This window comes from Portunus trituberculatus, chromosome 4 (genome assembly GCF_017591435.1).
Source record: "Portunus trituberculatus isolate SZX2019 chromosome 4, ASM1759143v1, whole genome shotgun sequence".
Taxonomy (NCBI): Eukaryota; Metazoa; Arthropoda; class Malacostraca; order Decapoda; family Portunidae; genus Portunus; species Portunus trituberculatus.
The window spans coordinates 6,647,571-6,672,065 of NC_059258.1; the positions used below are offsets into that span (position 1 = coordinate 6,647,571).

The window sequence follows — 24,495 nt, forward strand, 5'->3', positions numbered from 1 at the left end:
GTAAAGCCTTTGATAAGTTATCTCATCAGAGGCTCTCGAGGAAGATTAGGGCGCACGGGATAGAGGGAAGAGTATTAAGCTGGATAGTGTTATGGTTAGACAGTAGATGACAGAGGGCAGTAATTAATGGATCTAATTCTGGGTTTGGGCCAAGTAATTAGTGGGGTGCCACAGGGATCAGTTTTAGGGCCATTGTTATTTCTAATATGTATTAATGACTTGGATAGTGGAATTGGTAGTGACATTAGTAAATCTGCAGACGACACAAAGATAGGTAGATTGATTGGGTCAGATTCAGATGTCACCGCCTTGCAGGCAGATTTAGACAGGATGAACGAATGGACAGACAGATGGCAGATGCAGTTCAACATTGACAAATGCAAAGTACTTAGCGTAGGAAGAGGAAATCCACTCAATAGGTACACGAAGAACAATGAGGCCCTGGAAGGTTCAGAATATGATAAAACTATAGGTATAGTTAGCTCCAATCTTGGTCAGCAAAACCAATGCAAAGAGGCTAGAAATAAGACAAATAGAGTACTAGGATTAATTTTTAGGAGTGTTCAAACTAGGAGCCCTGAAGCAATATTAAAACTATACTTGGCGCTGGTCAGACCGCATCTAGATTAAGTGGTACAGTTCTGCTGGTCCTTACATTACAGGAAGAATATAGGCAGGCCTATTAGAATCAGTGCAAAGGAGGATGTCTAAAAAGATACAAGGGATGAGGGATGCTCCCTATGAAGCAAGATTAAAGAAACTTAATTTGCATTCCTTAGAGAGACGTGGGTTAAGAGGAGACCTGATAGAAGTATTTAAGTGGTATAAGGGTTACAACAAAAGGGACATGAGCAAAGTTCTTAGAATCAGTAACAGGGATAGAACCAGAAATAATGGGTTTAAGCTTGAGAAATTCAGGTTTAGGTGAGAAATTAGAAGAAACTGGTTCTCTAACAGACTCAGACTGGTTGATGAGTGGAACAGACTCAGTGGTCATGTTGTCAGTGGTGAGTCAATAGGGAATTTTTTCACAAAAGGAAATTAAATGAAAAGAAACGCATTCCCTATAAGAAAGGAACAAACAACAAACATACTTCCTACCAAACCACACACAGGGTACGACAAAGGGAAAAGGATGATAGATGAGGCAATAATAAAAGTCTTTGCATGATCTAGTTTGCTATGTAATTTTTATTTTGATACAAAATATACTTCGGTGATAATAATAAAGTTATTAGATGCACCTGTTGTAATAATGTACTGACCATTTCACGTATGTAACAAACACCACTCGCTTCTCACTTCTTCATGACGCGTGGGGACACCGCCAAACATAATAAACAAAACACCAAAGCAGAGAATAAAACATCAATAAATACACAAGCAGATAAACATTAAGAATAAATAATAGCAAAATAGATTGAAGAAACAGATCTAGTAGCAATAATAATAATAATAATAATAATAATAATAATAATAATAATAATAATAATATTAACTCCCAGAAACACACACAAAGCTACAAACAAACATTTTCTGCAACACAAATGCAACACACAACTAAACAAACACTTGCAATAAAATAAATACAAACTTGATATTGTAAAAAACACAAAAACATTGATTCTTTTTTTTTTGTATATTTTCAGTGCAAAAGTTTGAGAATTACTTATTTAAATTGTTTCCCTGGAAGACAATCTTTATTTATTTATTTTTATATTTTTTTACCTTTTCTTTTTTATTTATTTATTTTATTATTTATCCCACTGTTACTGTACCTCTGAAATAAATAAATAAATAAATAAACAACAATAGTAATAAATTAATTACCCTTAATTCAATCTTAGCACAATAATAATAATAATAATAATAATAATAATAATAATAATAATAACAAAAATATCACAAGCTGAACATTTTCTGACACACACACAAGTAATAATAATAATAATAATAATAATAATAATAATAATAATAATAATAATAATAATAATAATAATAATAAAAATGCACTTCTTGTACACACTGATAAAAAAAAAACTAAATAAAATAAAAGATAAGTAAAAAAAATATTACTTACAAAAATGACCAAAAAATAAACAAATAGATCAAACAAATAGGAATGAATAAAAGCCCAAACGCTGAATAATAATGATGAACAACAATCCCACGTCTCTCAGTAACACGGCAATTGACAACCAGCGCAGACATTTGTACTATATTTTGTCCTGGAGTCGCTTCCTACACCGACTCGTTAAAGGAAAGGAGAGGCAGCCTTCCAACACGCGAGGCAGCAGGTGTGTGTGGCCGCAGGTGTGTTGTGCTGGTGGTGGTGGCTCGGGCAGGTGTTTTGCACGTTTGGTTCTAATTCATCTGTTTGTTTTATTTCTTTTTTTTTCAGGTGTTATGGTGAGAAAAATAATGATGTAAAATGACCAATTACTGTAAAAATTTAGTGATTCTCTTATTTTTACATACATATATATATTTTTTTTTGAGATACGAGTTATGTTGACAAAGAAAAATATTAAACAAGGCCAATTATAGTGAAAAAAAAAATCCAAGTCATCTCATTTCCACATCAATTAACAGAAAGATTACAAAGTTTTCCAACATAAAATTTCCTAATCTTCCCAAAACTTACATTTCTTTTGATTAACAAAATTTTCCAAATTCCAGACTTTTCAATGGTGTTAGAGTCCCATCCACACCTGCCGTCCACACCCGACACCCACCCACACACACACCTGCACACTCTATACATGCACAGCAACCCACACACATGCCACATGTTATATATCTTACCTATGCTGCGTGTCAGGTGTGTGGCAATGACTTCAATATGGCAAGATTGCTAGAATGTCTCTCTCTCTCTCTCTCTCTCTCTCTCTCTCTCTCTCTCTCTCTTTTCCTGGCTGGTCTACACTTCAATATTTCAAAACATAAACAAAAAACTACCTTAAAGATTCATTTCAAGACCTCAGATGGTTTATATTTCATTAATCATGTCGTGTGATAAATGACTTGTTTTGATGGCTGTGTTTTAGTCTGCCATGCTTCAATACAAGATAGAAGTGAGTACATAGGCAATTGACAAGAGTGAGTGAGAGTCTAGCAGTATTGCCAAGTCTGTGTCCTCACCTCCTCGTCTCTGCCACACACTTTACGACACTTGGTTCAATTAATACATTTCTTTTCATGTATAGCTTTGTCACGTGTGGGAATACTGGGCTACTGAAACAGGCTGGAATGTATATAAAGATCTCATACATACATACATACACACACACAGGTTCTGGCTGACAAAAAGCACTGTAAAAAGCTTACTTCTAACTCCACCTAAGCTTTTGAAAGATTAGCACAATACAGCAATGCACACTACACACACACACACACACACACACACACACACACACACACACACACACACACACACACACACACACACAAAATAATACCTATACATTACAGCACTAACACCAAAACTCATCTAATTTTTTCCTTTCATGACAAAAAGTAAATAAACAATAAAAAAAAATCATACATACATACATACATACATACACACACACACACACACCCATACAACACACTATACATATACACACACAAGGTCCAAGAATACATAGATTAATGCTGGTTGGATTAAATATGTAGTATGTACGAATGACCAAGATTTCTGACGCTAAGCTGCAGAAATAACACTGCATGAGGCACAAATTGTCAAGCACTTAAGGTAACAGTGTTTGGGCGTGTGTTCCTGCAGCCTGGGGTGTGCTGGGAGGGAGTGCTGGCTTGTATTAGCACACCATTAGCACACCAGCACTCTAAGCCCCTTTGTGAATGCGGACTGTGGCACGAGGAGAAACATTTTTGTGTGGTCTTGTTTTGAGTGTGGTAAGACGTCTAATATTTCTAGATGTCATTTTTATTAACATTGGCTCGCGTTTGAGAGAAAGATTTTGCGTTTATTCTCATTTAGTGTGGTAAGGAGCGTAATATTCTTTTGTTTTTATCACAAGTGTGTTTATTTATGCTGACCGGCATTTGAGAGAAGAATTTTGCGCGTTTTTATTTTGACTGTGGTTAGAAGTTTAAGATTTTCTTCTGTTTTTATCGCGTATCATTTTTTTAATGGTGATTGAGGCACAAGGAGAAAGATTTTGTGTTTCTTAGTGTGCTAGTTTAATATTTCCTTTTGTTTTATCATGTGTCGTTTTTTTTATGATGACTCGCGTTTGAGAGAAAGATTGTGTTTATTCTTTTTTTGAGTATGCTCAGGAGTTTAATATTTTCTTGTGTTTTCATCAAATGTGTCATCTTTTTAATGGTCTGACTGTGGCACATGGTGAGAGATTTGGTGTGTTTTTATTATCAGAAGTGTGGAGGAGTTCAATGTATCCTTATTCTTGTCTTTTCTTGTTAATGCTAACTGTGCTATTTGAGAGAACAATCTGACTTTTTCTTTTTGTTTTGAGTAGAGTTCAATATTTGGTGTGGTTGTGATTTATTTATTTATTTTCTTTTTTTATTTATTTATTTATTTTTTCCATCATGTGTATCTGTTTTAATGGTGACTACGGTGTTTGAGAGAACAATGTGATGTGTTCTTAGTCTTCATTGTCTTCAGTGTGGTAAGGAGTTCAAGCTTTTTTCTTTAGTTTTTATCATGTGTCTATTTCAATGCTGACTCTAGTAATGGGAGAAAGATTGTGTTTTCATTGTCTTGAGAGTAGTAAGGAGTTGACTATTTTTCTTTTGTTTTTATCATGTATCTTTATTTTCAATGCTGACCGTGGTACTGAGAAAGATTGTGTTTTCATTGTTTTGAGAGTAGTAAGTTCAGTATTTGCTTGTGGTTGAGATATTTTTCTTGCTTTTTTTTTTCTCTTTTTTTTTTAATGCTGACTGTGGTACTGGAAGACTGATTGTGTATTGTTACTCTTTTCTTTGTTTTGAGTGTGGTAATGATACAATATTTGGTGTGTTTGGGATATTTTGCTTGTCTCAGAGTGTCGGGTGAGTGAACACTTGCGGGTTTGTGTGTCCTTGTTAGCGAAAGTCCGGTTTACTTCTCTCTCTTTCTCTCTCTCTCTCTTAGTGTTGAGTCAATGCAGTTTTTGTTTTCCTCTCTTTCTCATCTTTTTAATCAGTCATTTTTGCTTCATCTTGGTTGTTTAGTATCAAATGTGTCCATCAAAAGTGCCAGTTTGTCTTTCTTTAAATTGTTCCGAAGCTTATAAAGTTCAACGGACCAATATAATGAAGTGTTTCTGAGTTGAGAGTTTGTTTTGGTGTCCATGTGTGTGTCACCTGAATGAGTGTGGCACAGAGATGGAGATTTGTTGTAGGAAAGTTTGTTTTCTCTGTGTCTTTGTCTCTGGTTTGAGTAATACCTTCCATTAAATGCTGCCAAACTATTGCAACAAAATATAAACAAAAAAATAATAATAGTAAAATAAATAAATAAATAAATAAATACTCTTGAAAACCCACAACTAACTTTAAACTGTCAGATTATCACTAGAATCTTGAAATCACTTTTGAAAACCCCCAATAACATTCTTCAGCCTCTCTCAAACTATTAGAAACATGAAAAACTCTTGAATATCCCAATAACTTTCTTTACAGCCTGTCTATCACTAGAACCTTGAAAACACTCTCAAAAACCCCAATAACTTCCTATAGACTGCCAAACAATTAGAACCATGAATACACACTTAAAAATCCCAATAACTTCCTTTAGAGCCTTTCAAACTATCAGAACTATGAAGAACACACTTGAAAATGCCAATAACTTTCTTTACACTGTCAAACTATCACAATTATATCTTGAAAACACCCATATCATTTCCTCTTAAACTCCTAAACACCCCAAAGAATCCAAATCCTTCTAGAGCCTACCAGACTATTAGAACCATGAAAAACACTTGAAAACCCCCAATAACTTCCCATTTAAACTGCTAAACATCCCACAAAACCCCAATAACTCCTTTTAGAACCTACCAAACTATTAGAACCATGAAAAACACTTGAAAACCCCCAATATCTTCCATTTTTAAACTTCCAAACACCCCAAAGAGCCCCAACAATGTCTCTCACACCCTACCAAACTATTAGAACCATGAAAACACTTGAAGAGCCCCAACCCCAAACTATTAGAACCATGAAAAACACTTGAAAACCCCCAATAACTTCATTTTTAAACTTCCAAACACCCCAAAGAGCCCCAACAATGTCTCTCACACCCTACCAAACTATTAGAACCATGAAAAACACTTGAAAACCCCCAATAACTTCCATTTTTAAACTCCCAAACACCCCAAAGAACTCCAATAATGTCCCTCACACCCTACCAAATAATTAACAAGTGCAAATCTAGAACTGTCTTATGCACACCACACCACACTGCCTCCAGCCTTTCCTTTGCCCTACTACTGGTTTTTATGATCACTGCACTAAAGCTTTCACTCACCGGTCTTTAAAGCATCACCGAAGTACAGGTAACTCTTGATTTACACGTGTTTAATTTTAGCATTTTTGTTAATATGCCACGAAAAAATATTATTAATTAAATTTGCGCCATTGGTTTGCTTATACACGATTTGGACCACATCCCGCATCCTTCATATTATCTATTGTTTTTCCTGTGAGAGTTTCAAGTTTGTTATATGCGAATTTTGAAATATGCGATGCCTCTTGGAACGTATCTGTCGTGTAAATCGTGAGTTACCTGCATATATAGAAATAGTTATATATGACTTAGCTTCGTTATTTACCACCTGACTCCTATGTAAGTTTTTATTCATATTGGAAAGCATTTTAAGGTGTGGGTGGGTGGGTGTGGGTGTAGGTGTGGGGTGTGGGTGTGGGTGTGGGTGTGTGTTGTTGTTGTTTGGGCTGCCTTGTATGGAATTGCTAGTCTGGTATAGATAGATAGATAGATAGATATATAGATAAGTAGATAGACAGACAGATCGATAATTAGTACAAGTAATAGTAGTATTTGCCGTGTGTGTGTATGTGTGTGTGTCACCCTGGTATATAGACACACCAAAAAACCTTCCTATTTTACCCTTAATAAACTGAATAATAATGGCACAAAGAGGCCATAACACTTACCCAAACCCAATCCAACCTAACCCAACCTAACCTCTATGACCAGTCAATCCTTTGTCAATATTCCAGTGTTTTCATGGCTTGTAAGTTGGCAGGAAACAAACATTATAACCCCTGACTTGATCTAACCTTTCCCTAACCCAACCCAACCCAACCCAACCCAACCCAACCTAACCTAACCTAACCAAATCTTACTTGACTTATCCAGCCTGACCTAACTTTAACCCAGCTTTACCCAACTCAACCCAGCATAACTTAACCTTACCTAACCTAACCTAACCTGACCTAATCTCCTGCTGCAGTCTATTTTCCAGTGTTGAGGTCAATTTTACTGTGTTTTCAAGGTCAAAAGTTCAAGATGACACAATAAATAGCGGTCTAAATAAATAAATAGCCTTCTAAATGGATCTATGTGTTTTTAAATTGAGTTGATGAGTGTGAAGTGACAGAATGGTTAATCTCTCATATAAAGCTGTTTTGTTTTGTTTTTCACCAGTATAAATGTCAAAATAAAGCATAATGAAAAGGAGCTGAGAAAGATGACAAAATAAGGAAGAGGAAATGAAGAAAGGTAGAAAAATTAATAATGAAGAAAAGAAGCTAAGAGAAAAGAAAAAGGACTAAAACAAGAGAAAAAAATAAGAGAGGAAACAAAAAAACCAGAAGAAACTTAAGAAAAATTAAGAAAATAAAGAAAAACTAAAAAATATATAATCAGCTGTAAAAAAACCCACTAATAATAAACAAATAAATATAATAAAATGATTAAATAAAATAAAAAGGAAAATGAAATGAACATCCCCAAACAAACATGAAAAAAACTCAAACACGCTCAAAAGAATTGTACAAAAAGCTTACTTAAATAATTTCTAGCGCATTTTTTTTTATATTTTCAGACGACAAACGTAAAAATAAAACTTTCAAACACTTATAATACTCTCTCTCTCTCAGACACTCAGACAGACAGACAAACCAAGCCAAACAGAACCAAGGTACCAGAGAAGAGCCACATACAGTAGACTTGGAAGGTTCCGGAGGGTTCTACAAGGTTCCGGAAGGTTCTGGAAGGTTTTTTGGGCCTGAGGTGACTCCCACTGGTCAGGTCAGCCTTGCCAGGATGTCAACACCACCTGGAATGGAGTGGTGGTGGTGGTGGTGGTGATAGTAGTAGTAGTAGTAGTAGTAGTAGTAGTAGTAGTAGTAGTAGTAGTAGTAGTAGTAGTAGTAGTAGTAGTAGTAGTAGTAGTAGTAGTAGTAGTAGTAGTAGTAGTAGTAGTAGTAGTGATGGTGAGAGTGATGATAATGACACTCTAACAAACATCCACTCAGAATAAGAATAATAATAATAATAATAATAATAATAATAATAATAATAATAATAATAATAATAATGAACAATAATGATAAGAAGTGACAATAATAATAAAAATACACTTCCCTTAGAACGAGAAAATACAAAATTATAATACAACAACAACAACAACAACAACAACAACAACAACAACAACAACAACCTCATGAAAAAAATAAATAAATAAAAACAAGGAGTATTTTTCTCTCCCCATTAATCATTGAAAAGTAACAATAACAAAAACATAATAATAATAATAATAATAATAATAATAACAATAATAATAATAATGCCAGCAAAAAGTAAGATTAGTGTTATTTTCTCTCTCTCTCTCTCTCTCTCTTACATTATTCGCTCTTCTACATTTTTCTTATTTCCTCCCCCCTCTCTCTCTCTCTCTCTCTCTCTCTCTCTCTCTCTCTCTCTCTCTCTCTCTACATTATTCTCCCTTCTACATTTTTCTTATTTCCTCTTTCTCCCTCTCTTTCTAAATTATTCTCTCTCTCTCTCTCTCTCTCTCTCTCTCTCTCTCCCTCCTTACTATCCTCACAGCTTCTCTCTTGCACCTTATTGTACAGTACCCACCTTGCATCTCAGTTAGTGAAGACTCCATGCCACACATACACACTGCCCTCCTCTCCACGAACCTCCAGAGTGCTGCGGCCTGAATTGGCAAGCTGGTACTGGTGTGAGTGAGAGAGGAGAGAGAGGAGGAGAGAGAGGAGAGAGAGAGAGAGAGAGAGAGAGAGAGAGAGAGAGAGAGAGAGAGAGAGAGAGAGAGAGAGAGAGAGAGAGAGAGAGAGAGAGAGAGAGAGAGAGAGAGAGAGAGAGAGAGAGAGAGAGAGAGAGAGAGAGAGAGAGAGAGAGAGAGAGAGAGAGAGAGAGAGAGAGAGAGAGAGAGAGAGAGAGAGAGAGAGAGAGAGAGAGAGAGAGAGAGAGAGAGAGAGAGAGAGAGAGAGAGAGAGAGAGAGAGAGAGAGAGAGAGAGAGAGAGAGAGAGAAGAGAGAGAGAGAGAGAGAGAGAGAGAGAGAGAGAGAGAGAGAGAGAGAGAGAGAGAGAGAGAGAGAGAGAGAGAGAGAGAGAGAGAGAGAGAGAGAGAGAGAGAGAGAGAGAGAGAGAGAATGGTGGATTAATGATGGTTCTGAAAGTGTTCTGTGTCACATTTCTACTTTCAAAAGGGCTTAATTGAGGTAATGCCAATTTTTAAACATATTTCTATGGTTCTAGTAACAGATTAATAACATTTCTACATTACTAACAGGAGAAACAGTCTTGAAAACCTGGTGTATCATATATGTGGTCTTTGAAAATAGTTGTAGTGAAGTTACAGGGGTTTTTAAAAGATGTTTCTATGGTTCTAGTGACAGATTACTAAGATTTCTACATCATTAACAGGAGAAAGTCTAATGAACCTGGCTTATCATATCTGTGGCCTTTGAAAACCTCCTAACCTAACCTAACCTTACATAATTTAACTTAACTTAACCTAACACATCCAACTCCCTTGGACCTTCTTGGGAACTGGCATCTAAGTGGACCTTTTTATTTAATTGTTTTTGTTGCTGTTTGCTAGATTCCCCCTCTTACAGAACAAGAATCTATATAAAAAAGCAACTTAATGCAATATAAAACCAGTCCAACTTAACCTAACCTAACTTAACCAAGGGAAACCTAACTTAACCTAAACAAGAAAAACTGAAAAAGGAAAATAAACATAAATTCAGCCTAACTTAAACCCTTAAACTTAATCTAACAAAAACAAGTAAAAAAAATAATTAAGAAGATAAAAGATAAAGAAAATGAAACCTAACCTTAACCTAACTTAATTGAACCCAACCTAACCCAACACAACTTAACCTAACCCAACCCAACACAACACAACCTAATGTAAGTAAAGCAAATCAGATTCAACTCAACCCAAATCTAACCTAACCAAACCAAAACTTTATATTCTTTTTAATTTAACCTAACCTAACCTAACTTCTAGCCCTAACCTAACTCAATCCAACACCAATTCAAACCCAACCTAACCAAACTTAACCTGGCTAGCCTAACTCAACCTAACCTCACCTAACCCAGCCTAACCACACTACACCACATTGGCCTTAACTCCTACACTAAACGTTACTCAATCTAACCCATATCCAAGACCCAACCTAACCTTAATCCAACCCAACCCAACTCAAGGTAACCCAGCCCAACCTAACTAATCCTAACCCAACCCAATCCAAGCTAACCCAGTCCAGCCTAACCACACCTAACCTAACCTAACCAACCCAAAACCCATCCCAACCTAAATCAAGTTAACCCAACCCAAACTCAACCTAACCTAACCTAACCTAACCAACCCCAATCTAACCTAACCTAACCCAACCCAACCTAACCAACCCAACCCCAACCCAAACTAACCTAACCTAAGCTAACCCAACCTAACCCCACCACACCACACTGGGCGACACTCACCTCCCCCACCTCCTCCTCGGTGACTAGCGCGTGGCTGCTGTGTGGGGACGAGGCAACCTGGTCCGTGGCAATCATGCGAGGGATGATGTTGAGGTTGATGGGTTGGTGTGTGGTGTCGTCCATGATGATCACCTCGGGGCTCAGCGTGGTGGTGCCGCCTGGGGACACCGGCGCTGTGGTCAGGGTGGCAATGCTCCCGGATACTGGGACTGCCACGTGCTGTCAGGGAGGGCAAGAGAACGTTGAAATCCCAAATTCAGACTGCCAAACACCCTTAAAAACCCAAATCCAGACTGTCAATCACCCTTCAAAACCCAAATCTGGACTGCCAAACACCCTTCAAAACCTCAATACTTTCCCATACACCCTACCAAACTATCATAACCCCAAAAACACCCTTAAAAACCCCAATACTTTCCCTAACACCCTACCAAACTATTATAACTGCAAAAAACACCCTTGAAAACCCCAAATAACTTCCTCTACACCCTATCAAAATATCATAACCCTGAAAAACACCCTTGTACACCCTATCAAAATATCATAACACAGAAAAACACCCTTGAAATTCCCAAATAACTTCCTTTACACCCTATCAAAATATCATAACACAGAAAAACACCCTTGAAATCCCCAAATAACTTCCTTTATACCCTTTCAAACAACAAGAAGCATGAAAACACACTTAAAGAAATAAAACTCAGATTTTGAAACACCATGCAAAACACAAAAAATACAAATTATTACAACCATGAAAACACCCTCAAAATCCCAAACAACTTCAACTACAACTCCAAAAGCACCCTTGAAAACCCCAATAACTTCCTTTTTCACCCTTTCAAATTATTACACCCATGAAAACACCCTTAAAAACCCAAACAACTTCAACTATAACCACAAAAATACCCTTAATTACACCAACAACTTCCTTTACACCCTTTCAAGCTATAACAACCACAAAAACACCCTCGAAAACCACAACTTCCTTTACACCCTTTCAAACTATTACAACTGTGAAAACACCCTTAAAAACCCAAACAACTTCAACTACAACCCAAAGAACACCCTTGAAAACTCCAATAACTTCCTTTTTCACCCTTTCAAATTATTACACCCATGAAAACACCTTTAAAAACCCAAACAACTTCAACTATAACCACAAAAATACCCTTAATTACACCAACAACTTCCTTTACACCCTTTCAAGCTATAACAACCACAAAACACCCCACAACTTCCTTTAACCCTTTCAAACTATTACAACTGTGAAACACCCTTACACAAACAACTTCTAAACTATTGAAAACCCCAACCACCCTTCCAAACTATTACAACCATGAAAATACCCTTAAAAACTGCAATAACTCCAATTACAACCATTAAAACCCTTGAAAACCCCAACAACTTCAACTACAAACCCAAAAACACCCTTGAAAACCCCAATAACTTCACATACACCCTTTCAAACAACCAGAACCACACCAACACAGCCCAATACAACACAAAACAGCAGAACACAACACAGCACAGCATGGCACCTGGGACTGGCGGTGTGCGGGCGGTGGGTGTACAGCGGCTGCCATGTGCTGTGCGTTGAGACCTGAGACCATTATTCTGATTGGCTGTTCGGTGTTGCCTGGTACAGCGACCTGGTCTGGCAGGATTAGCTGTGGCTGGCTGCTGATGGTGCTGGAGACGAGCTGGGGGTCAGAAAAGGTGTGTTAGGTTGGGTTGGGTTGGGTTGGGTTAGATTAGGTTAAATTTGCTTTGAGTAGAGAGATATGTAGAGAAAAATAGGTAAAAATAAAAGATATACAGAGAGAGAGAGAGAGAGAGAGAGAGAGAGAGAGAGAGAGAGAGAGAGAGAGAGAGAGAGAGAGAGAGAGAGAGAGATAAAAAAAAAAAAAAAAAAAAAATCTGATAGAAAAAAAAACATAAATAAACACACACACACACACACCCTTACCTGTGCAGTGACTGTGGGTGAGGGTGATTGGGGTGTGGCGGCCTGTGTGGTGGTGTGTGGCGGTGGTGCGGTGATGGTGGTGCTGGTGGAGGAGCCGTCCCTCATGTGTGTCTGTCTGTGGCGCTTCATGTCGGAACGCACTCGGAATGGCTTGCCACAGTCTGGACACGGGTGTGGACGCTCCCCTGTGGGTGTGGCAAGAAGGGGGGCGGGGAGATGAGCAATAGCTTCCCTTATACCCTGTCAAACTCACTAGATAACCCCAATAACTTCCCTCACACCATTGAAAACCCCAATAACTTCCCTCACACCATTGAAAACCCCAATAACTTCCCTCACACCATTGAAAACCCCAATAACTTCCCTTACACCCTTAAAAACACCAATAACTTCCCTCACACCCTTGAAAATACCAATAACTTCCCTTACACCCTTGAAAACCCCAATAACTTCCCTCACACCCTTGAAAATACCAATAACTTCCCTCACACCATTGAAAACCCCAATAACTTCCCTCACACCATTGAAAACCCCAATAACTTCCCTCACACCATTGAAAACCCCAATAACTTCCCTTACACCCTTAAAAACACCAATAACTTCCTCACACCCTTGAAAATACCAATAACTTCCTCACACCATTGAAAACCCCAATAACTTCCCTCACACCATTGAAAACCCCAATAACTTCCTCACACCATTGAAAACCCCAATAACTTCCCTCACACCATTGAAAACCCCAATAACTTCCCTTACACCCTTAAAAACACCAATAACTTCCCTCACACCCTTGAAAATACCAATAACTTCCTTACACCCTTGAAAACCCCAATAACTTCCTCACACCCTTGAAAATACCAATAACTTCCTCACACCATTGAAAACCCCAATAACTTCCCTTACACCCTTGAAAATACCAATAACTTCCCTTACACCCTTGAAAACCCCAATAACTTCCCTCACACCCTTGAAAATACCAATAACTTCCCTCACACCATTGAAAACCCCAATAACTTCCCTTACACCCTTGAAAACACCAATAACTTCCCTTACACCCTTGAAAACACCAATAACTTCTCTTACATCCTTGAAAACACCAATAACTTCCCTTACACCCTTGAAAACACCAATAACTTCCCTTACACCCTTGAAAACCCCAATAACTTCCCTTACACCCTTGAAAACCCCAATAACTTCCCTTACACCCTTGAAAACCCCAATAACTTCCCTTACACCCTTGAAAACACCAATAACTTCCCTTACACCCTTGAAAACCCCAATAACTTCCCTTACACCCTTGAAAACCCCAATAACTTCCCTTACACCCTTGAAAATACCAATAACTTCCTTACACCCTTGAAAAACCAATAACTTCCCTCACACCCTTGAAAATACCAATAACTTCCCTTACACCCTTGAAAATACCAATAACTTCTCTTACACCCTTGAAAACCCCAATAACTTCTCTTACACCCTTGAAAACCCCAATAACTTCCCTTACACCCTTGAAAATACCAATAACTTCCCTTACACCCTTGAAAACCCCAATAACTTCCCTTACACCCTTGAAAATACCAATAACTTCCCTTACACCCTTGAAAATACCAATAACTTCTCTTACATCCTTGAAAACACCAATAACTTCCCTTACACCCTGAAAACCCCAATAACTTCCTTTACACCCTGTCAAACTACTAGTATCATAAAAACATCCTTGAAAAGCCCAAAACTTCCCTTACACCCTGCCAAACACTCTCAAAAACACCATTAAATTCCTTTACACCCTGCCAAACACTCTCAAAAACCCCAATAACTTTCCTTACACCCTGCCACTCTTACTAGAAAACCCCAGTAACTTCCTTTACACCTTACCACTCTTATTAGAAAACCCCAATAACTTCCTTACACCCTGCCAAACACTCAAGAACCCCACAAACTTCCTCCACACCCCAGACAAACATGACGTACCAGTGTGTATGCGTTTGTGGTTCTGGAGGTAAGAGGCAGCTCGGAACGCCTTGCCGCAAAATTCACACTTGTAATTCTTCTCTCCCGTGTGGATGCGGCGGTGGACAACCAAACAGTACTTGCGCTTGAAGTCCTTGCCGCAGAACTCACACTGGTACTGTCTGCGGGGGTGGAGGGAAAGATTAGGTCAGGTCAGGTTAGGTTAGGTTACTGATATTTGTTTATTTATTCTATTTTATTTATTCTTTTCTATTATTTATTTTTTATTTATTTTCTTAGGTTAGGTTAGGTTAGGTTAAGTTGGTTTAGGGTTGGGTTCTGTTAGATTTAAATGAAGAAAAGCTAGTTGAACACACCTGTTCCCCACTACACACACACACACACACGCCCGGTAGCTCAGTGGTTAGAGCGCTGGCTTCACAAGCCAGAGGACCGGGGTTCAATTCCCCGGCCGGGTGGAGATATTTGGGTGTGTCTCCTTTCACGTGTAGCCCCTGTTCACCTAGCAGTGAGTAGGTACGGGATGTAAATCAAGGAGTTGTGACCTTGTTGTCCCGGTGTGTGGTGTGTGCCTGGTCTCAGGCCTATCCGAAGATCGGAAATAATGAGCTCTGAGCTCGTTCCGTAGGGTAACGTCTGGCTGTCTCATCAGAGACTGCACCAGATCAAACAGTGAAACACACACACACACACCGCGTAGTGTAGTGGTTAGCACGCTCAACTCACAATCGAGAGGGCCGGGTTCGAGTCCCAGTAAGCGGCAAGGCAAATGGGCAAGCCTCTTAATGTGTGGCGTGTGTTCACCTAGCAGTAAATAGGTACGGGATGTAACTGGAGGGGTTGTGGCCTCGCTGTCCCGGTGTGTGTTGTGTGTTGATGTGGTCTCAGTCCTACCCAAAGATCGGTCTATGAGCTCTGAGCTTGCTCTGTAAAGGGGAAGACTGGCTGGCTGACCAGCAGGTGACCGAGGTGAATTACACACACACACACACACACACACACACACACACACACACACACACACACACACCCCTACCTTTTCTCAGAGTGCACAGAGTCGGTGTGGTAGCGCAAGTCACCCCACTGTCTGAAGTACTTTTCACACTTCTGGCACTTGTAGGGCTTCTCCCCGCTGTGCAGCCTGAGGTGCACCTTAAGGGCGCTGGCTGCGTAAAACGACTTGCCACACTGCTCACACTGGTGCGGACGCTCTCCTGCAGGGTGGGGTGGGGTGGGGCGGGGCAAAGAGGGTGGAGAGAAAGTGTTAGGCTGTGCTGGTGTGTGTGCGTGTGTATGTGTGTGTGTGTGGTAGAGTGTGACTGAAGGCTGCTGTTAACTTCCTCCTAAAACAGAGGTTCTGAACCCCCCCCCGAGTGATAAAAATCATCTCCCTGAATCCTCCAATAACCTAACATGGAACATAATGTTACTTTAGTGACTGACACTAAGTCAATATGCAAAGGTACTGCAAAAGATATTATTACATTAGCCATCTAAGTACCCACAGATATCTTCCTGTGCATCCCTGCCCTCAGGCAATGCTTCATGTATTAATAGTTTGTGTACAATACTGATGGGTTCAGTGCTAATTCCTCAGGAACTAAAGTTTTTAATGAGTGATAGCAAGCAAATATTGATAAATGAATGGTTCCTTAGTAGCAATAACACACACACACACACACACACACACACACACACACACACACACACACACACACACACACACACACACACACACACACACACACACGGACAGACAGTGAGGTACATACCGGTGTGTCCCCTGATGTGGTACACGAGGGAGTTCTTGTGTGTGAAGACTCTGGTGCACATGGTGCAGGCGTAGCCTCCCTTGACACTCTTGCCCACCTTCACCTTTTTTCTGGGGGCGCCCTTGGCCTGGGGCGCCTCCTCCTTGTGCTCTGCCTTGCGGTGGGTGAGCAGCTTGGTCTTGGACTTGAACACCCGGTAGCAGTCCTCACAGTTGAACTCCGGGGGGTTCTCAAAGTGCTCGGCCTGGACGTGGGAGTCCAGCGCCATCTGTGTGCGGTAACTCTTGGGACACACCAGGCAGGAGTAGGGCTTGTCCGCCGCCCCGCCAGCCTCCTCCTCCTCTACGTGGGCCACCTTGAGGTGCACCTCCAGCATGCTCTCCTTGCGGAAGGTCTTGTTGCATAGCTCACACTTGAAGTGCTCCCTGGAGTGCACCAGGGCGTGTTCCTGCAGGGCAGCGGCACTCTCAAACTCCCCGCCGCACACCTCGCACCGGTGCTTCTTGTGGGGCTCATAGTGGCCCTTCAGGTGCTCAAAGAACTTCAGCTGTGTGTCCAGCCCGCGGCCACAGATCTCACAGCGGAAGGGCTTGGGACGGGCGGGGGCCGGGGTGTGTGTGAGGCGGTGCGCAGCCAGCTGGTGCTGCGTGCAGAACTGCTGGCCACACTGGCCGCACCGGTGGCTCTTCAGGGCCTGCCGCCGTGCCGCCTTCAGCTTGCGTGGAATGCGCTTCTTGTGTGGCAGAGACTTCTTGCCGTCCCCGGAGCACAGCCCCCCACTTCCTTCCAGGTCCTCCTCCCCTGAGTCCCCATCCTCCTCCAGGGGATCCTCTTCCTCCTCCGGCACCTCCTCCTCCTCAAACTCCATGCCAGCCATGGCCTCCACCTTCACCGGCAGCTCCAGAACCGGTGGGGGTGGCGGGGCAGGGGGCGCCGGACCCTCTTCCTCCTCTTTCAGGTTCTGGCTCACATACTCCACATATTCCGGCCGTCGCCGGATTGGCCGCCCACTGCGGGACACCAGCGGCAGGTGCTGCACCGCTGCCGCCGCTGCCTCACACCCCGGGCTGCTGCCACCACCTCCACCTCCTCCACTTCCACCACCACCACCACTCTCACTGCCTTTGCTCACCCCTCCCTGCTGGAATGACTTCTGCTGCTGCTGCTGTGGTAGCTGCTGCTGCTGCTGCTGCTGCTGTTGTTGCTGCTGTTGTTGTTGCTGTTGTTGCTGCTGCTGTTGCACCTGCTGCAGGGCCTGAGTGGTCCGCACCTGTGTCTGCTGGAACTGGAATGATTTCTGTTGCTGCTGCTGCTGTTGTTGCTCTTGTTGCTGCTGTTGTTGTTGTTGTTGCTGTTGCTGCAGTCTGTGTGAGTGTTGCACCTGCCGCTGTGTCTGCTGCTGTTGCTGTTGTTGCTGTTGCTGTTGTTGTTGTTGTTGCTGCTGTTGTTGTTGTTGCTGTTGTTGCTGTTGTTGTTGCTGCTGCTGTTGCTGTTGCTGTTGCTGCTGCTGCAGGTGGTGATGGTGGTGGTGGTGGTGGTGGTGGTGCAGGTGGTGGGGATGAGGGGGGGCAGGGCTCCTCTTCTCCACCTTGATAGTCTTGCGGTATTCCTGCAGCGGCTGCGGCAGGGTGTCGGCCTCCAGCTGGGCCAGGCCAGTCTGCCCCACGTCTGACAGGATCTGCTCCGGCTCATTGTCCTCCTCCTGCTGCTGTTGCTGCTGCTGCTGCTGTTGCTCCTGGGCTGCCTGTTGTTCCTGCTGCTGCTGCTGCTGCAGGAACAGGTCAGTATAGGCACGCTCTAGCAGCTGTGCCTTAGGGGTCTGGTGCTCATGGCGGGCATGGTGGCCAGGGGGGGCTGGGGCGGCTGGTGGGGGTGCAGTGGTGGCAGGGTTGATCACGTCAAAGTACAGCTCCAGCGGTGCAGCGGCGGCGGCGGCGCCCTTGATGGCGGCATCATTCATGTCAACAAAGGCCACATTGTCCACGCTGACCAGCGCCTCGGGGAACTTGGCCTGCGCCTCGGCCAGCGGCATCTGGGCCACATAATCCAGGCTGCCATACTGCTCACCCCCCGCCCCCCCCGCCCCACTGAACGTCACTGCAGGGCTCACCGTACCCAGTGCTCGTGTGCCCGGCGCCATCACACCCTCCAGCAGTGCCTGGGGGCTGGCTGAAGATGCTGGTGTGTAGTGCTGAGGCCCACCACCCAGTGGGGCCAGGCCGGCCCCCGGCCCCCCCAGCCCCAGTTGGTCCAGTGGCGCCCCGTCCATCTTGGGCAGCGCCACCATGTTCATCTCCAGCGCCGCGCCACCACCCAGGATGCCGCTGCCATCCTCACTCTCTGACATCACTCACCAACCTCTCACTCTCTCCTGCAACACACCAACACAACACCCATTACACCTCCACCACCACCACCACCACACATAGAGAAACAGACAGAAACACACAGTACCACCTGCCCAACCCACACACACACCACAGCTGTGCCACTCTCCCAACACACACACACACACACACACACACACAAGATAAATAAATAAGACCTGGTATCACTGATTAAAGATGGAGATGGATGGACAAAAAGATATTCTAGGAACAGGAAAAGTCAGTGTCTAAGAAACATTGATAAGTTTAGTTTACCAGACAGGACAGCGGACATTTGGAACAGTCTGATTGATGAAATTGTAACACCAGAAAGTGTGCACAATTAGATATGAAGACAGGTTAGTATGAGTCCCGTTTGAATGCCGGCTGATTTGGACCGTGGCTGATTCGGATCAGATTCAGACCTTAGTCTTGGCTGATTCGGACCATGTATTTAGGCTGATTCAGATAATTAGTAAGGCTCATTCGGACCATTTGCTAGGCTGTTTTGAATGATTCAAACACAAACACAAAGTTACCTTTGACATAAAGAGGCCCATAACCTGTTAGTTCCTTACCTCACACCATGCAAGGATGACTGACAGGGTGAGGTGTTTGGCTTGTGACCGAGTAGTGGCTGACCACTACCAGGCCAAAGATTGCGATTCTTGCGGTGGCTGGCAACATCGAGGATGTGGAGACACTGGTAATTATACTACAAGGAGTTTTTTCCTGATTTTCTGATCCTGCTCCTGGGCTTTAAATTTTCTTAGCATTTTTATGTGTTTATAATAGCATTGAAAGAACACAAACACGTTTCATTCTGAGTTGGTTTGGGTTAGGTTTGGTTAATTTGGGTGATTCATAATAACTGCCATTAGACCACAGAGTTACAGGTACATATAACTCTGTGCGTTACACACAAGTATTCACAAACCTTCACAGCCGAGTGGCTTGCGTATGTAGTCGCCTTGTAATCAGGAGTTTAGTGGTTAGAGTCCACACGTACAGTGGTGCATATTATTATATATTTTCCCCATTCTTGATGTTTAATTCCGATTTTTTTTCACACAGGGCTTTCTAAATATAAATATAGTAAATTGCAAAAAGGGCTAGTAACACACGAGTTTACGTGTGAACGATGCAAGTTCCTGTCTGACTCTTCACATAGCCTGCCCATTCCAATTATGGAGAGTACATCAGAGGACGTTAACCCTACGGCTTCACATGCTGGAATGCTACCATCTAACAGGTTCCTGTTAAAATAATTGTAATAGACCACTGATTTGTTTTGGTTCTATATATGGATTACAAAAATTGAAACACTATACGTCCCTTACTTCAAAGATATATTATTATAAAACGCATGTTCTCATCAAATTGCAGTTCACTGGTGGAGTCAGAGACTTCTAATTTTGATGTGTCACGGCTGCATAGCTCCCTTGTTGCTGAAGGAGAAGTGTAATTATGGTTATGGTGATGGTAGTTTCTGGTATATGAGTGTGGCGGCGGTGCTGTGATATGAGTGTGAAGGTGATATATATTGTGATAGGATATATAATTATAGGTCTTATAGGTCATATAATTATATTTCTGTAAATATATTTCTCCAGATCTCTCTCTGATGAACATTTAAGTGATGAAGACAACGAACCAGTCCCACGTGCTGCAATTACCTACAATATCGTGGAGTGTGGCAGTGAGTGGGGCAAGGCAAAACTGGTCTCCAGTGATGGTTATTGTTTCACTTTCAAACACCAACAAAAAAATGGTACTGCAGAATGGAGGTGTAGTGTACGAGGGAAGAAAAACCCTTGTTCAGTTGATGTTAAACAAACACGAGATACATTTTACTCTACAGGGGCAGTTTCTCATACTCATCCAGCAAGGCCAGGCATACATACAGCAGTACAGATTAAGGCACAATGTAAAAATAAAGGGAAAGTTGAGGTGTTCGAGTCTGCAAATAATATAGTAAGCTCTATAAATAATCAACTAAGTGATCCAAGCCAGCCCGAAGCTGCAAGGGCCAACCACAACACTTTAATAAGAATAATTAATAGAGCAAGGGCTTCATATTGGCCGAAGGATCCCAGTGATCTGACATTTGACCTGGACCTGGACTATCTTGAGGAAACAATTCCAGAGGAGTTTTTTTTAGAAGAACCATTATAGTTCGTGGAAAGAAGCATTTCATATTCTGTACAGCCAAACAAGCAAATTCTCTAGTCCAAGGCAAAACATGGTACTCAGATGGGACCTTCAAAGTAGTTAAGCAGCCTTTTTATCAGTTACTGTCTATTCATTGTTTTGTCAAGAGTGAAGACTGCACGAAACAGATTCCCTTCTGTTTTGTGATAATGTCTGGTAAGAGGTCAAAGGACAACATAACAATTCTTAAAGCTGTCATTGAAATTTTACCAGCAGCTCCTAGTGTTTCATCATTTGTAGTTGATTTTGAGGCAGGTTTGTGGAAAGCTATTAGATCAGTTTTTAATGACCCAGTAATAAAGGGCTGTGCTTACCATTTCACACAAGCTTTGTGGAGAAAAGTTCAGGAATTGGGATTGCAAACGTTGTACTGTACGAGAGACAACGTGTATAAAATTGTAAAAAAGTCTTTGCTTTGCCATTTTTACACCACGACGATATTGAGGAAGCTTTTAGTGAACTTTCAGGAAAGGTAGGTGTAATTGGACCAGTAAGAGAATTTATGGATTAGGTAAGGGAAACATGGTTGCATCATAGGATATGGAAAGTGGAGAACTGGTCAGTATTTGGGCGCAGTATAAGAACAAATAATGATGTTGAAGGATGGCATCATAAACTAAACCAAAGTGCCAAAAAAAGGCAACCTCCCATTTTACTTGTTGATAAACCTGCTTTATTTAGAGGCTAAGGAAATACCTAATCAGGTTAAGCTTGTCAAAGAGGACAAACTAAAGAGGCGTCAAAGAAAACAGGTAAAGGAAATTCAAGGGTGTATTATGGGAGTGTGGAAGGACTACAATGATAGGAAGATTACAACTGGCCAGCTTCTAAAGAAGTGTGCCTATATATATGTGCAAGTGAATGATTTGGAGTTACTTTGGGTTACAATGGGTTTATTTAGGTGGTTTCAATAAACACATTGTACGTTTTTACTTTTACATCATTTAATCTTATTTTATGCAATTTTACTTTTAGATGTATTTTTCCTCATCCACAGTGGCCAAAGTTGCTTAACACTGGTAACTTTTGCTTTAATTTTACATTAAATGTACGCTCAGTAACAGGTGTTTATATAATATATATCAATACAGGTCTGAAAGAGCCAGAAAAAGGTCTGAATCAGCCACGGTCTGAATAAGCCGTACCCCGTCCCGTTTGAACCCTGTAATATACAACTCGGTAAACACACACACACACACACACACACACACACACACACACACACACACCACAAGCAGGCTGGTGAGGCCCTGTGCTGAGTGGGTGAGGTCAGGTCATGTGTGGGTGAGGGCAGACATCACCACGACTGGTAGAGGTTAGGTTAGGGTGAGTCAAGGAGGTACACACCACCATTGACAGATGGGGGAGGGGGGTGCACAGTCACATTAGTTAGGTAAACTGATGATGGGGGGAGACAGCCAGCTATAACACTGGGTTAGGTATGGGGGGGGGGGTCCATATTCTATTTGTAATTGTGAGTAGATATCTATAAAGGTGTCAGTCTGACACTAACTAATGGGGAAAGCACCAATGGCTGCATTTTGTTGCCTACAACACAAAATGAGCTCTCCTCACCATTGAAAAAAGTCCTTATATTTTGTAAAATCCTTAGATTCAGGAAGTCTTTTTCTATACACTAAGATTTTGTGTCGTATGCCTGTACAATCATTGCTGCATTCCAACCCAACTTGACCTAAGCTAATCCCTCATCTAACAATGTTGTGATTTTCATGTCCTACATAAAACTTTTTTATTGACCAAGAAAGTGGTACTGAGGCTGCTACACTGGAGCCACAGGGCCAGCAGGGCCATTAGTGGCTTTAGTGCCTTTTGCAGGAGACCGTCCATGTGAGGCCATCACCACTAAGCAAGTAATCTGTGAAGGAACGTGTTAAGAATAGTGCCATAGAAGAATGTGTTTCCAGCGGTGCACGCTTTTAAAGAGTGAGGGAGACTGACGCCAAACTCTGCCCTCTGGGAATGTCTGACTACTGACTTCACCCCAAGACACGGACTCTCCTGCCTCACGGGGCAATAACTGCTGCCTTCCTCAGCCGCCCAGATGTGTGCGCGTGTGAGGGCAGCGAGGCGCCACACACACACATTCAGTGTATGACTTAACCACCCCCTTGTTATTGTTGTTGTTAGGAATACGAAGACCTCTTATTATTATTATTGTTGTTTACCTTTCATCTAACATACTAAACGCTCCGTAAAAAAGACACGCTCTCTCTCTCTCTCTCTCTCTCATCATTATAACAAACACACACACAAACATACACCACTACCACCACCACCACCGCAAACCAAAACAAAACCAATAACGAGACAAAACAAACAATATAAGAAAAAAACACATTACAGAAAAAAAAGAAGGAAAATAAGTAAATATTTTCCCGAACCAAGGTCATTGAGGAGCAAAATTCATGTAGACACTGATGTACTGGCTCAATGGTGGTGCTGTGGCTTATTTGCGGGGTTTGTGGTGATGTGTGGTAGTGATGGACATGTTTGTTGTGGTGGCGGGATGTGTTGCCATAGTGTGTTGCCATAATACTCACCAGGGCGGGCAAAACAAGGCGCCCAGGACGAGATGTGACAACAATGGCGAGGTCTTCTGCCGCTCCGGGCGTGCACCTTTCCGATATTTATTCCCTCATTTTGCTTTATAGGAAACTTCAAGATTTTTTGTTGCTGTTTTATGGTAGATTGTATTTTTCTTACAGATGCTTTGCATTTTTTGTAAAGTGAGGTGAGATTTTTTTTAGTTATTTTGATTTTTGTATATGTGCTGTCACCTTTGCGAAATTTCCACCTCATTTTAGATTTTTTGAAGATTTTTGGACTTTTTCTATGTGTCTGGGGTTCTTTATACTTTTTTGTGTATATCATTAATTTTTATAGTGCTTTTTTGTTTTTTTCATTTATTTCCCTTCCTCTCTCACTTGTATTAGGACGTACACTTTTGCGAACCTACCAAAATATAATGGAAAACTTCTATCGAAATAAAGTACAAAAATGCAAGACAAAATACAACAAACTAAATTTTCCACCATAGATTATTAACAAATATTTTAAAATAAAGCGAGAAAAAGGAAAAAGAATGTCTACAAAATGAGTGCTCTTTGGACCCAGACCGAGGCCAAGGCGGGAGACAAACAATAACAAACCCTGAGAGAAAAAAAAGAGCGAGCAGGAAATAAATGCAAAAAAATAGTGAAGGAGAGAGAATAGTGACACGAGATGAGAGAAGGAAGAAGAGGAGATAGTGAAAAAAAG

General features: G+C 41.5%; 1 protein-coding gene across 2 annotated transcripts; it reads right to left on the reverse strand.

The window, feature by feature from the left end:
- Positions 1–6,829: 6,829 nt before the first annotated feature.
- On the reverse strand, positions 6,830–23,853 carry LOC123512289. Of its 2 annotated transcripts, none has more exons than XM_045268626.1 (9): positions 23,778–23,853; positions 16,640–19,010; positions 15,904–16,081; positions 14,868–15,028; positions 12,900–13,084; positions 12,472–12,633; positions 10,934–11,152; positions 9,056–9,153; positions 6,830–8,249 (listed from the first exon to the last, which is right to left on the reverse strand). In XM_045268626.1, exons 2-8 carry the CDS (start codon positions 18,984–18,986, stop codon positions 9,064–9,066), a joined length of 3,342 nt encoding a protein of 1,113 aa, XP_045124561.1. In that variant the 5' UTR covers positions 18,987–19,010; positions 23,778–23,853; the 3' UTR covers positions 6,830–8,249; positions 9,056–9,063. The 2 variants fall into 2 exon arrangements, with proteins under 2 accessions (XP_045124561.1, XP_045124552.1); XM_045268617.1 differs by lacking the exon at positions 23,778–23,853 and adding an exon at positions 23,619–23,751.
- Between the last annotated feature and the right edge of the window lie 642 nt (positions 23,854–24,495).